Consider the following 14,558-nt stretch of genomic DNA (forward strand, 5'->3'; position numbering starts at 1 on the left):
CTTTTTTTTAGCATCTCCAATCGTTCACCTTTTCTTTCATCAAATTAACATTTGATGAAAAAGTTTTTAAAAGAGTCAATTTTTTTTAATCAAATTGAGAACTCATCAAATTTGAATTTGATGAAAAATTAAAAAGATGAAGTATTGGAGATAATTTTTTTTCCCCATCAAATTTGATGAAAATGGAAACTTGGGATAAGAGGGGAATTTTTTAAAAAGATTTTGATGAAAATTTGATGAGAGGATTGGAGTAGTTCATATCTAATCAAGCTTTTTACTCAAATTTGGAATCAAATTAGATGAAAAAATTGGTGAGGGGTTGGAGATGGTCTTGCATGATTGATAATGTTGCTTTGAAATCAATGAATGTTGAATCTCCCCCTTTTTCAAAGATTACTGATTTATTAGGTTATTCAAGTTATAGGAAGTTCCAACGATGTTAAAATATCTCTTTAAATGTCTTCGGATACTACCCATAAAGATTTTCCTGTTATTTGTAGATAAACCCTTGTGAGGGTTTCACGCAGTTTTATTTGTTCTGCTTCTGGGATAAATTCTCTCATTTGTGCTTCATAAAAAGACATAGCAGCTATATAACACGATAAAGGTTCTATTTCCCATTATGAAGTGAAGGAAAAAAAGAAAGAATGAAAAAGAACAAAAAGAGAGAGAGAGGATTGAACAACCCATCCAGGCATTTTTTGTGCATTGCATACATCTCTACGATGAGATATTAAGATTGACCTTTACCTTTGGTATTGCAAATTATCATCTATTTGATTTATGCTGAAACACTCTCTCTCTCTCTCTCTCTCTCTCTCTCTCTCTGTATATATATATATATCAATGTCCCTAACTACTAAATACTAATGGATGAAAGCCCAACCATAATTTGTCTGCACCCTCCAGACTTCCCAATTTGCGATTCTCCCTCTCCCCCTGATAAAGAAACACAGTCATGAGTGAATAAATCCCAATTAGGTGGTGGCAAGGTTTCGAAAAGCGGTTGTGGTCGCCGTAACGGTTGTGGTGTCGCAGACGCAGTTGCGGGGTATAAAAGCTGTAGTGTAACAATTGCGGTAACCGAAATCGTGAATATTTATTTATTTATTTATCCGCGTAATTTGAAAAAAAACTTACTGATACACATAATTTTTTTTCTTTTCAAAATCATATTTATTGAGGTTTAAAATAGATTTTGATTAATTTTTGTTAGTTTTTAGTATGATCCAATATATTTTATATTTTTAAATCACTATAAAAGGAGTTTTTTATATTTTGTTTCAATAGTTAATGAGTTTATATGTCATAAATCCATATTGCACCTTTTATTTTTATTTATTTTGTTATTAATTGTTATATAATATAGAGTTCATAATTTATACTATTGTGTTATGTTTCAAACTTGTAGATGTTTAAATACAAAAGGCTAAAAAAGACAAGAAGCAAGTAAAATGACAAATACTAATTGTAGCAAAAATTTCTTTTACACTTGTGGTAAAATTTTCTTTTTTTGGACTTGGATGTATATAATTATTTATTTAATTATTATACTTGTGGAAGCATATGTAAATTTTAACTTGAATAGTTTTAAAAATACTTGTGGAAGCATATGTACATACGCTTGTGGCATATGTAAATTTTTTTTAATTATTATACATGTGGAAGCATATGTAAATATACAATATAATGCATATTTTGTAAGCTTTTGTTTTTATTTTTTGGAAAAGAAATTGTTCAAAATATTGTAAAGGTGTGTGACGGGCCATTATGGCCATTACGTAACGCCGAAACGGCTCTTACACATGCAAATTTTCGTCACACTGTAAAAGTGGGTGTAACGGGTAGCACCTATGTCACGACCCGAACCCACGCCCATGGGTTAAGGCCATAACCGGCCAGTAATCGTGAGATTACCTACGGCCTCAAATCAAACCAGACAAAACTCGTCAGAGTAAAGGGGCCAAACGGAAGCAAATTTTAAACTTTGTCCATAGAGCTGTGCTTACATGGCACATCATAACAATCCATACGAAAACATGTTAATAACTCATGTCAAAAAGATACAGCAACATAAAATTCTGTACAGACAGGATCATTCAAGCGTAAGTCAACCCGTCAAAACTATATACCATAAATGTAAAATCTTCACCGACATGACAAAATATAAATACACAGCAAAGGGACGAAGACGGGTCTCGTACGTGAGACGTAAGGGCTGACTCTCCAAAACTCGGTTGTCCCATACTTACTTCACTGAGGCTGGGTCTGGACCTCTCTTGGCTCACCTACAAGCACATGAATGAGCGTGAGCGATAGCCCAGTGAATAATATCAAATAAAGAATATACATTGGAACAACATACATCAAACGGCCTCGGGCCCAATTTGCGTTTTTAACTAATACATACACACATAGACATATGTAAGTTAAGTAACTGTGGTTCCAAACACATCATACGGCCTCGGGCCCAATTTGTTCGTTTCATTGTCAAACCATTACTCGTGTCAAACTGGCCTTATGCCTTTTCAAACTTTCATATCAAACTGGCCTTTAGGCCTATTTACACTTTCGTGTCGAAACGGCCTCTGGCCCATTCATTCATGTCTTGTCAAAACGACCTTCGGTCCATTCATTTATGTCAAAACGACCTTCGGTCCGTTCATTTATGTCAAAACGACCTTCGGTCCATTCATTTGTGCCAAAACGACCTTCGGCCCAATCATTCATGTCAAAACGGCCTTCGGCCCAATCATTTATGTCAAATTGGCCTTCGGCCCATTCATTTCTATCAAAACGACCTTCGGTCCATTCATTTCTGTCAAAATGACCTTCGGTCCATTCGCTTACGTCAAAACGGCCTTCGGCCCATACATTCGTGTCAAAACGGCCTTCGGCCCACTCATTCATTTCAAAACGACCTTAGGTCCGTTTATTTCTATCGAAACGACCTTCGGGGTCCATTCATTCGTTCATATCAGACTTTTGTCCACAATCCCAATTAGCAACTCATAAAGCTTATAAGGGAATAAACAGTTGGACATTGCTAGGCTTTCAAATATCGATATTACTCACAGTGATCGGCTTATGGATTTGTCCTGGAACTTGACCCTACACATTTCATGAACACAAAAGGGTCACTAACAGTTCAATCCGTTCTTTAATTCACACATTTCTCTTTAGGCTTTATTCTTATCTCGTTAACTCATTTACAATGCTCAATGCATGTCTAAGAGTGCTTACAAGTGAAAGAGAACGGAAAACGAAACACAGAACGAGCATACAAAATTTCAGAAAACAAGGTCCACGCTCGAGCGTGGACTTACCCGCTCGAGCGAACCCAAGAGGCCTGCAAAAGTACTGGTTACCTCAAAATTACGCTCGAATGTGAGTTAGGGCGCTCGAGCGGAAGGCTTGTCTATAAAAGCTCCCCGCTCGAGCGTTAAATATCCCGCTCGAGCGGACATCCAACTCTGCAAAAAGTGTTGGGAGCACGATTTTCCTGCTCGAGCGGCAATCACCCCGCTCGAGCGGACATCAAAAATCTGGGTTTTCCAGATTGAGTTCTTGAGCTCCCTTCAACATTTAAACCATCATTTCTTGCCTTTAATGGCTCCAATTTCACATATACTTGTACTAACATGGTATAAACATCAAAACACATCTTCATGGAGCCCAATTTCATAAATCAAATACATGCATGGCTCAATTTAATTCAAGCTCAATTCTATCATACACATTCATGCATTCAAAGCTCCTATCTTTAATTATTCAAACATGCATGCTAATCTTGACTTCATTTCCATTCCAAATAATGCAAATGGTGTTCATTCTCATGTAGCTCAACAAAAACATGCTTGCATGTATGATTCAACATTTACCTTTCCATATTCAACTTAATACATGCTTGATTATGCAAAATCATGGTGATCCTGCACATGCATGTGCACATTAGCTTCAAATTCATCAATTGTAGCACAACTCTTGTTCTTGATCACCAATCAGTCTTTAATTCACAAAATTACAAGTTCAATCTCATGAATTTACTCACCTAGGAGTTTAATCTTCCAAACCCTAGTCAATTCTTGGACTTAATCTTCAAGATTCCCAAGCCTTGAGCCAAAATCACCCAAATTCTCTCCCTCTCTCTCTAACAGCCGGCCCTCTCTTTTCTTTTCTTAGAGTTTGATTAGCCTAAATCATCTAAGGGAGAGAAATGGAGTGTAATGCTAAAACACAACAAATCCCCCTAAGTCAATACAATAAGAATAAAATAATTGGGTACCAATTCATCACTTAACTCAGCTTAATCTGGTCCGAATCAATTTTTCAATTAAATTTCACCATAGGCTCTAAAAATTATGCCAATCACAATGGCGAAATCAATTCCGGGTTCTGTGGCCGATAAGGCCCTCAATTTAATTTCCAAAAAAGATTATTCAAACAGATATTCCTACGGTGAACAGATAGAACTTCAAAATCACATATATTCACATAATTGGCACACAAAATTATATCAAACACACAATCATATTTAAATTAAGGACCGATTAGCATATTACGGAACATGGGTATCACAGTCTTTCCCCCTTTAGGAAGTTTGGTCCTCCAAACTTAATTTACCTGTAGCTGAAAACAGTTCGGAATACTTTCTTATTCAACGGTTCCATTCCTTTTGATAGTTATCTGCTCAGTCTCAAAATCAAGCAACACTCTGTTCTCAATCAGTCAAAGACTCAACTTTTTCTCCATACAAGGCTTGTATGGTGTCATACCAATCTAGAGTGTAAGCTATGGTTGTAAGCAAAGTCTGCCAACAATGGATAGATATTTCAAATTCCCTGAAAAATCTACTGCATAAATTTGGAGTATTTCTCCCAAAATCCAAAAAGTTCTTTCTGATTATGCGTCAATTTGCGGACGGAAAGCAGCGCCGTATCACAATTCAGTCCCCATTGCCTCTTGAAGGCTTCTCAAAATTCAGACACCTCTTAGGATTCCTGTCTAAAACAATAGATACTAGGATTCCATACAACGAGCAATCTTACCGATGTAACAGTGGTTAGTCTATAAGCATCATACGAAACTTCACAGAGAGGAAATGAGCAAACTTAGTAATTCTATATACAATAACCCAAACGGGACTTATACCTTGGGTGTTCAAGGTAGCCCCCCACAATGAAATTCGTAGCCACATAATTCTCTCTCCATTCCGAAATAGGGAGAGGTCAAAGTAGTTCCACTACTATCCGATATTCGACCTCAACCTGTTGGCACTGAAAATTTTTTAAACACAATTCAACAATTTCCTTCTTCACGATAGGTTGCCAGCACATATATATCAAATGCCAAACTAACTTTATCATAGAAGTTTGGTCCATTTCCTTATCACAGAAGTTCAATTCATTCTCTAACAATCCCACAATCCACAATCCAATTCGGTATTTAGTTCAGTGACTGATCACAGTTATCCAAAGTCAATCGAAAGTCTACAGGAATATAAGGTGGATTCAGATACTAATTCTCGAATTAACAATGGTGGTATCGAAGCAATTAACCACGCGATATACGTAACTCACTTATCCCCATAGTACCAATTATAAAGCACAATAACATCAAAGCAGTCGACTTCTAACATAATACACGTGTTCTCACTTCATTCAATGGTTTACAGTTTGCCATTCGGTTCAATATTCAATTCCCTGTTCCATCGAGTCTTTCTACATTATCTGATAGTTGTCAAAAGTATAAGGCAATTCATATATTAATTCCCATGGCTTCAAGGATATTATCAGAAACAGTCAATCACATGTTGAACACAATTTACACATCCTCAGAATCCCAATTGCAGAATATAATGGCACTGAGCAGTTATTACACAAGACGTATTGAATTCACACACTTTCGGATAATCAGGGTTTTTCAAAGCTTCTTGGATGTTAATGGCATCTCCATAATACCAAAGGATGACATTCTGGACAGAACAAAGGAATAATCGTCTCGGAATCAAAGCACACCCGTTCACGACCGTCGGTGGCCGACTCGAGATCGATTAGGCAAACCCACCCGTACAAAACCGTCGGTGGCAAAAGAGATTCCTCAACAAAGGTGCTACATAGGCTTAACGTCCCCTAGCACGAAAGGACGTCTCAAGAATGTCATCAAAACAAACACAATTCCACTTACTATGAGCAGTTATTACACAAGACGTACTGAATTCACACACTTTCGGATAATCAGGGTTTTTTAAAGCTTCTTGGATGTTAATGGCATCTCCATAATACCAAAGGATGACATTCTGGACAGAACAAAAGAATAATCGTCTCGGAATCAAAGCACACCCGTTCACGACCGTCGGTGGCCAACTTGAGATCGATTAGGCAAACCCACCTGTACAAAACCGTCGGTGGCAAAAGAGATTCCTCAACAAAGGTGCTACATAGGCTTAACGTCCCCTAGCACGAAAGGACGTCTCAAGAATGTCATCAAAACAAACACAATTCCACTTACTATAACCTGATTTCTCAAAATTCGATAACACTGAAGCAAACACATGAAACGTATTCTGATTAGTCGAGGATAAATATTCAGTACGGTTCACAATCAAACCAATCCGTTGTCATCGGTTTCCATAGCATCAAACAAGCAAGAATACGACAACACACCAGCATTGTTCCCTAAGACACCCAATCACTAGATTTGCACAATTCAGTTCATCTATAACACATATGTCCTCAATGGTGTTCATGGTTAGATCAATCTGTTGATAGCCCACCAAAGGTCTTTCAAATCGGTCAAGTGCTCCAAACGGATTCAAGTTTTGGGTCTATCAGTTTTCCTGCCAAGAATAATCTAGCTATTCATTTACAAGCAATTCTTAATTCCCTTTAACAAGGTCAGATTAGATAGAGGGTCTTATCGAATTAATCCCGTCAAAGGTCTTGCCAAATCAAATCAAGCAAAGGTCCTATCAAATTATATCCAATAAGGGTTCTATCAGGCCAAACTAGACAAGATTCTATCAGATCGAATCACATCAAAGTTTTCTCACATAGGGTATATTTGGTTCTGTAAGGCACACTTCATTTGCTTAGGTACATGGTTAATAGGTCCACAACTGTCCTAAGTTCATCAGTTCTCAAAGTCAAATCGAAGTCATTTATCTCAACTGTTCATGTCAAAGTATTTCAAGTCATGTACAATATAGTATTGTTCACATAAGTTCAGGTGTAGTTGCATATACATGCAGTTATTCGTATCAGGAGGCACATATCATGATCAGTATAGCAGTTCTCAAACAGGTCTTAGATGCGAACACATAGTACACAGTAACACATTAAACCAAGTTCCTCGGCTGTACGTAAGATAGGGTCTGTTACGCAAAAGTTCCAAATTAGTTACAATACATAGGTTTATGAGTCGAGCTCAGTATAGTCACATAATCCAGTCAATTTTCTACCAATCAAAATACATGGTCTAACATTTATAGAGTTCATCAATATTCCAAAACGTACTTCACAATTCTCCCAAACGGGGCATATACCTCCAATGAGTACGGTCTCGATCATGTGGGTCTAACCAATCTAGATACTCATGCAGCAGATATGAAAGAATATGCTGATCCGAATCAATTAAGATCCCAAGCAAGGACATACACATGTACTGATTCAAAATCAACTAATACATAAGCATTCATTCGTAAACAGTATAGATACCTGGGATAACAATCACAGTATTCTGAGTGCTTCCTGGGATGAGTGTAGTTACTCTATCCTGAGTAGCAATTCCTACCACTGGTATGAATCTAGCTGAGGCAGAACATTTATTCACATTTGCTTAGTTCGGGAACCCTTCTTTACCATATGGTCCATTTTACCACACCTATAACCAGCCCCAGAAATCTGATAACAAACTCCCCAGTGTTTCTTACACTGATGGTGGCAAGAGTTCTTGCCGTAGCGGCAACTGACGTTGTTGTCTCAAGACCCCTGTCATTTCTTGTACTATTCTTTCCAGTCTATCAAGTCGGGCTGTGAAAGAGTCTGCCAACTCGCATGCCCTTACCTTATTCATACTTTACACAAATCCTTACTAAGCCCTGCCAAATATTGGGATACCCAACACAAAGACAATCACAGATATACATGGGTACATTCGTACATTATTATATTCTCATTTTATACATTGACAAGGCACAATTAATCACACACGTAACAGATGATTGCGTACTTATTAGATATCGCATGCTGAACATTTACTAAGTAATTATATACTCAAATCATGTTCATATTTCACATAGACACCCGTAGGCAGAATTGAATGCACATAAACAACTTTTCATGATTCATATATTCATGGGTGTGCATTTCAACAAAACAAACTTGTTGTACACATTAGTGTAACAATTCATATCTCATATTCAAGTCATGTGTGGTATTTCCCTTAGCGTAACATATCATACTGGTCAAGCATATCAAGTTCCATAATGGAATCTTCGGTACCGGCAACATGTCTCATACATAGGCCACGGTATTATTTTCCCCGGGCTAGGGCCTCATGACCATAAGCCACAGTATTATGTCCCCTGGGCGAGGGCCTCTACTAAGGATACCACAATTATGTTCAAGGAAAATTTTGAACAATCATTAATTCATACAAACATAACATTTCAGGGGACTTTGTCATTTCATATCATCATAACATAATTAAGGCTAAACGTAACTTTATAGAGTTCTTACTCACCATCCGATTGAACTTGCATTATACTTTATACAAAAATTCACGAGTATGCATATACCAGAAAGCATACATATTCCAATGGTTCACAATGCAGGCAATCCACAAATTCATAGCACATAATTGTTCACATTAAACATTTAAGCGTATTTTTGATGCTTTCAAATTCATACTTATCACATGAATGCATCCTAGATCTTTTCTAGACGCTTATTGCTCTTTTGGACAAGTGCGTGAGTTATTAACTCGTGCTCTGATACCACTCTGTCACGACCTGAACCCGCCCCCATGGGTTAAGGCCATAACCGGCCAGTAATCGTGAGATTACCTACGGCCTCAAATCAAACCAGACAAAACTCATCAGAGTAAAGGGGCCAAACGGAAGCAAATTTTAAACTTTGTCCATAGAGCTGTGCTTACATGGCACATCATAACAATCCATACGAAAACATGTTAATAACTCACGTCAAAAAGATACAGCAACATAAAATTCTGTACAGACAGGATCATTCAAACGTAAGTCAACCCGTCAAAACTATATACCACAGATGCAAAATCTTCACCGACATGACAAAATATAAATACACAGCAAAGGGACGAAGATGGGTCTCGTACGTGAGACGCAAGGGCTGACTCTCCAAAACTCGGTTGTCCCATACTGACTTCACTGAGGCTGGGTCTGGACCTCTCTTGGCTCACCTACAAGCACATGAATGAGCGTGAGCGATAGCCCAGTGAATAATATCAAATAAAGAATATACATTGGAACAATATACATCAAACGGCCTCGGGCCCAATTTGCGTTTCTAACTAATACATACACACATAGACATATGTAAGTTAAGTAACTGTGGTTCCAAACATATCATACGGCCTCGGGCCCAATTTGTTCGTTTCATTGTCAAACCATTACTCGTGTCAAACTGGCCTTCAGCCTTTTCAAACTTTCATATCAAACTGGCCTTTAGGTCTATTTACACTTTCGTGTCGAAACGGCCTCTGGCCTATTCATTCATGTCTTGTCAAAACGACCTTCGGTCCATTCATTTATGTCAAAACGACCTTCGGTCCGTTCATTTATGTCAAAACGACCTTAGGTTCATTCATTTGTGCCAAAACGACCTTCGGCCCAATCATTCATGTCAAAACGGCCTTCGGCCCAATCATTAATGTCAAAGCGGACTTCGGCCCATTCATTTCTATCAAAACGACTTTCGGTCCATTCATTTTTGTCAAAACGACTTTCGGTCCATTCGCTTACGTCAAAACGGCCTTCGGCCCATACATTCGTGTCAAAACGACCTTCGGCCCATACATTCGTGTCAAAACGGCCTTCGGCCCACTCATTCATTTCAAAACGACCTTAGGTCCGTTTATTTCTATCGAAACGACCTTCAGTCCATTCATTCGTTCATATCAGACTTTTGTCCACAATCCCAATTAGCAACTCATAAAGCTTATAAGGGAATAAACAGTTGGACATTGCTAGGCTTTCAAATATCGATATTACTCACAGTGATCGGCTTGTGGATTTGCCCTGGAACTTGACCCTACACATTTCATGAACACAAAAGGGTCACTAACAGTTCAATCCGTTCTTTAATTCACACATTTCTCTTTAGGCTTTATTCTTATCTCGTTAACTCATTTACAATGCTCAATGCATGCCTAAGAGTGCTTACAAGTGAAAGAGAACGGAAAACGAAACACAGAACGAGCATACAAAATTTCAGAAAGCAGGGTCCACGCTCGAGCGTGGACTTACCCGCTCGAGCGGACCCAAGAGGCCTGCAAAAGTACTGGTTACCTCAATTACGCTCGAGCGTGAGTTAGGGCGCTCGAGCGTGAGTTAGGGCGCTCGAGCGGAAGGCTTGTCTATAAAAGCTCCCTGCTCGAGCGTTAAATATCCCGCTCGAGCGGACATCCAACTCTGCAAAAAGTGCTGGGAGCACGATTTTCCCACTCGAGCGACAATCACCCCGCTCGAGCGGACATCAAAAATCTGGGTTTTCCAGATTGAGTTCTTGAGCTCCCTTCAACATTCAAACCATCATTTCTTGCCTTTAACTAACATGGTATAAACATCAAAACACATCTTCATGGAGCCCAATTTCATAAATCAAATACATGTATGGCTCAATTTAATTCAAGCTCAATTCTATCATACACATTCATGCATTCAAAGCTCCTATCTTTAATTATTCAAACATGCATGCTAATCTTGACTTCATTTCCATTCCAAATAATGCAAATGGTGTTCATTCTCATGTAGCTCAACAAAAACATGCTTGCATGTATGATTCAACATTTACCTTTCCATATTCAACTTAATACATGCTTGATTATGCAAAATCATGGTGATCCTACACATGCATGTGCACATTAGCTTCAAATTCATCAATTATAGCACAACTCTTGTTCTTGATCACCAATCAGTCTTTAATTCACAAAATTACAAGTTCAATCTCATGAATTTACTCACCTAGGAGTTTAATCTTCCAAACCCTAGTCAATTCTTGGACTTAATCTTCAAGATTCCCAAGCCTTGAGCCAAAATCACCCAAATTCTCTCCCTCTCTCTCTGACAGCCAGCCCTCTCTTTTCTTTTCTTAGAGTTTGATCAGCCTAAATCATTTAAGGGAGAGAAATGAGGTGTAATGCTAAAACACAACAAATCCCCCTAAGTCAATATAATAAGAATAAAATAATTGGGCACCAATTCATCACTTAACTCAGCTTAATCTGGTCCGAATCAATTTTTCAATTAAATTTCACCGTAGGCTCTAAAAATTATGCCAATCACAATGGCGAAATCAATTCCGGGTTCTGTGGCCGATAAGGCCCTCAATTTAATTTCCAAAAAAGATTATTCAAATAGATATTCCTACGGTGAACAGATAGAACTTCAAAATCACATATATTCACATAATTGACACACAAAATTATATCAAACACACAATCATATTTAAATTAAGGACCGATTAGCATATTACGGAACAGGGGTATCACAACCTACCACCACAACCGTTACGTAACACCACTTTTTGAAACCTTGGGCGGTGGTAAACCTCAGATTGTTGAGTATGACACTGTGAATTTGAGTGTATGCCAGTTACTTGGTGCAAATAAAGCCAGTGGTCAGTTTCCTAAGTAATCTACCACTTCCAACACCCCATATTGATTGGACTGTACTGCACAGTGACTTTTTTCTATTAATGAATAGAAAGAATCTGTGCTTCTGTGTGGGTGATTGAGGCACATTAGGGCCACACTGTTCATGGGTTTTGTAGTCACAGTCCCTTTTTAAATGGGTCGTCACTGCTCTTAAATTGTAGTTGATGTTGGACTCCTTTCAAGTTTGAAGTTCTTTGTAACATGCCAATGAAGAAGAATTCTTTTAGCCAAGAGGGAAGGGAAGGATAAAACTATTTTTTGTTATAGTGAATTTGTTGGTAAACAAGGTTTAACAACAAATAATATAGTCATGACAAAATTTAATTATGGCAATTGTGCTACCAACTCACCCTCTGCACTCAGCCACTATTATAATTTTTATACCTAGTTTGGAGGGAGACTAGCAAGTCTTGCACGTTATAGTTTTTTTCCCCCTTGAAAGAACGTGGTGCTCCCTGCTACAAGTGTCTAATGTTAGACAAGCACATGACTGTATTTCTCAGGCTAGTTACGTTTCCCGTCTAATCCTATCTGTTTAACTTGCTTTTTTTTTTCTTTCTTTTTTTTATCCACATTTGTGATTGTTTTCTTTATTGATTCTGTTTCTCATTTTTCTATTCTGCATAACTTGTGAATCTGTCTGGAAATCCTTTGTATACGATGTTTAGGGTCATCAGTGTTGACAAAAATTCGTTGTTATAGTTGCAGAACAGCACTCATCTGAAGAAGAAATTGCTGCTGCTCAAATTAATGATGCTGAGGCACTTGAGGACAATAGCAATGTTCTTGTTCTCAATGAGGGTAGAGATGGGGAAGGAGAGGGTGAGGGGGATGGAAAGAATAAGGAAGGTAACGAAATTGATGAACACCCTGCTGAATTTATCCATAATCACATTACCGACAGGAAGAAAGAAAAGGATTTGGAAATTTTTATTGGAAGACTGGATAAAGAGGTTGTTGAGGATGATCTGATCAAAGTCTTTGGAAAGTTTGGGGAAATAAGAGAAGCTAAGATAGTAAGGAAATCAACTACAAATAAGAGCAAAGGATTTGCATTTATTCGATATGCAACTGTCGAGCAAGCCAAGAATGCTCTTTCTGCATCGAAGGACGGGATTGAGGTTTTAAATGTTGATTTTTGATATATAAATTTCTCCTAGAAAAGGAAAAAAATAGAAGCAAGATATTCCACTTGTTAATTTAACATATTAATAACATGATCTTTTCTGCTGGCAAGGTGAGAGGCAAGCATGTTAAAATGTCGGCAAGTGAAGGCAATGATACGCTTTACATGGGAAACATTTGCAAATCGTGGACAAAGGAGCGTGTAAGCTTTAAATTCACATCTGCTTTTTCATGTGCATATCACAATGTCTTTTGATGATTTGGATAGCTGCAAATATGAATTCCATTCTATGTATTGTAGTCATACCTTCTTCAACTTCTTTGTTGTCTTCGTCTATTGAGGTTGTTACTGCAAGTGATCCTTCCATTGATTACTTAAGTAGCACGAACATGGACATCCGACACGACACAGAAGTTGAATTTTGTAACACAAAGGTTTAACATGGTTCAACCAATATTGGCGTACATCCACACACACAAAGTCCTCTGGGCTACATCTTGCATTCACTTAACTTCATACTTTTGTTTACATGATACACCATATATATAGAGTAGGAGATACAATCAAATCCCTTTAGTTAAAGAATTGAAATAGATCAAAGATACAAAAAATCATAATAAGCACTAATGTTTTGAAACCCGGAACGTTTAGCAAACCGGAAAAGGGACCGGGTCAATGGTTACTAGTCCAACCGTTGGGTCAACTGGAATCGAACCGTGATGTCATAAATACTTTCTAAAAATATATTAAAAATTATACATAAATAATAAAAATAAATATTATTATTATTATTTTTTTTTTAATAAATGAGTATCAAGACGAAGCAAAGAATACAAGAGATCCTAAGCCGCTAGAAAGCAACAAACCAAACTATTGGAAACATCAAGGCAAAGAAACAAAACAAAACTACTATGGAAGCAAGTCCTCTACAAAATCAGCAAAAGACAAAATATCCGGATCCATTGCCAATGAAATCCAACTATGTAACACTATGAACAGTCACCTCTCCAACCAGGCCACCAGTCACATTTCCTCCAAAAAAACCCTCCTATTACGTTCTCCAACCAAACTAGCCACATAAGACAATGACCAGCCATAATCCATGCCTTCTCTCTTCTCTTCCCAACCCTCCCCCCCACCCCAGCTTTGCAACAGCGCCCTGACTGTTCTCGGTTGAACCCAAGCCAAACCAAAAATAGCAACTATTGATATCCAAAGACGTGAAGCAAACGGACAGCAAATTAGCGAATGGTCCACCGTCTCCGCAGCTCCATAACACATACAATACCAATTTACCAAAATATGCCCACGACGAATCAAGTTATCAATCGTCAAAATATGGCCTAACGCTGTTGTCCACACAAAGAAAGCGACTTTGGATGGATAACCCACCACCCAAACACTCTTCCATGGAAATGTCCCCCCAGCCCCACCCGTAAGCCCATGGTGAAAGGAAGACACAAAAAATACCCCTTTGGACTTCGGGCACTCCCACCTAAGAGTATCCTCGCCCACCCCTCCA

General features: G+C 38.1%; 1 protein-coding gene across 4 annotated transcripts in view; it reads left to right on the forward strand.

Annotated features, from left to right (window-relative positions):
* LOC114314386 (uncharacterized) overlaps positions 1 to 14,558 on the forward strand; it is a 28,627-nt gene that overhangs the window by 793 nt on the left and 13,276 nt on the right. For 3 of the 4 annotated variants that reach the window (XM_028260866.2, XM_028260869.2, XM_082882433.1), the window contains exons 2-3: positions 12,613 to 13,031; positions 13,148 to 13,237. In XM_028260866.2, the coding sequence (XP_028116667.2) occupies positions 12,613 to 13,031; positions 13,148 to 13,237 (509 nt within the window). The remainder of the gene's footprint in view (positions 1 to 12,612; positions 13,032 to 13,147; positions 13,238 to 14,558) is intronic. The other variant, XM_028260868.2, reaches the window with a different exon arrangement.

Source organism: Camellia sinensis, chromosome 8 (assembly GCF_055761805.1).
Source record: "Camellia sinensis isolate YWXY chromosome 8, ASM5576180v1, whole genome shotgun sequence".
In the NCBI taxonomy this organism is placed as follows: domain Eukaryota; kingdom Viridiplantae; phylum Streptophyta; class Magnoliopsida; order Ericales; family Theaceae; genus Camellia; species Camellia sinensis.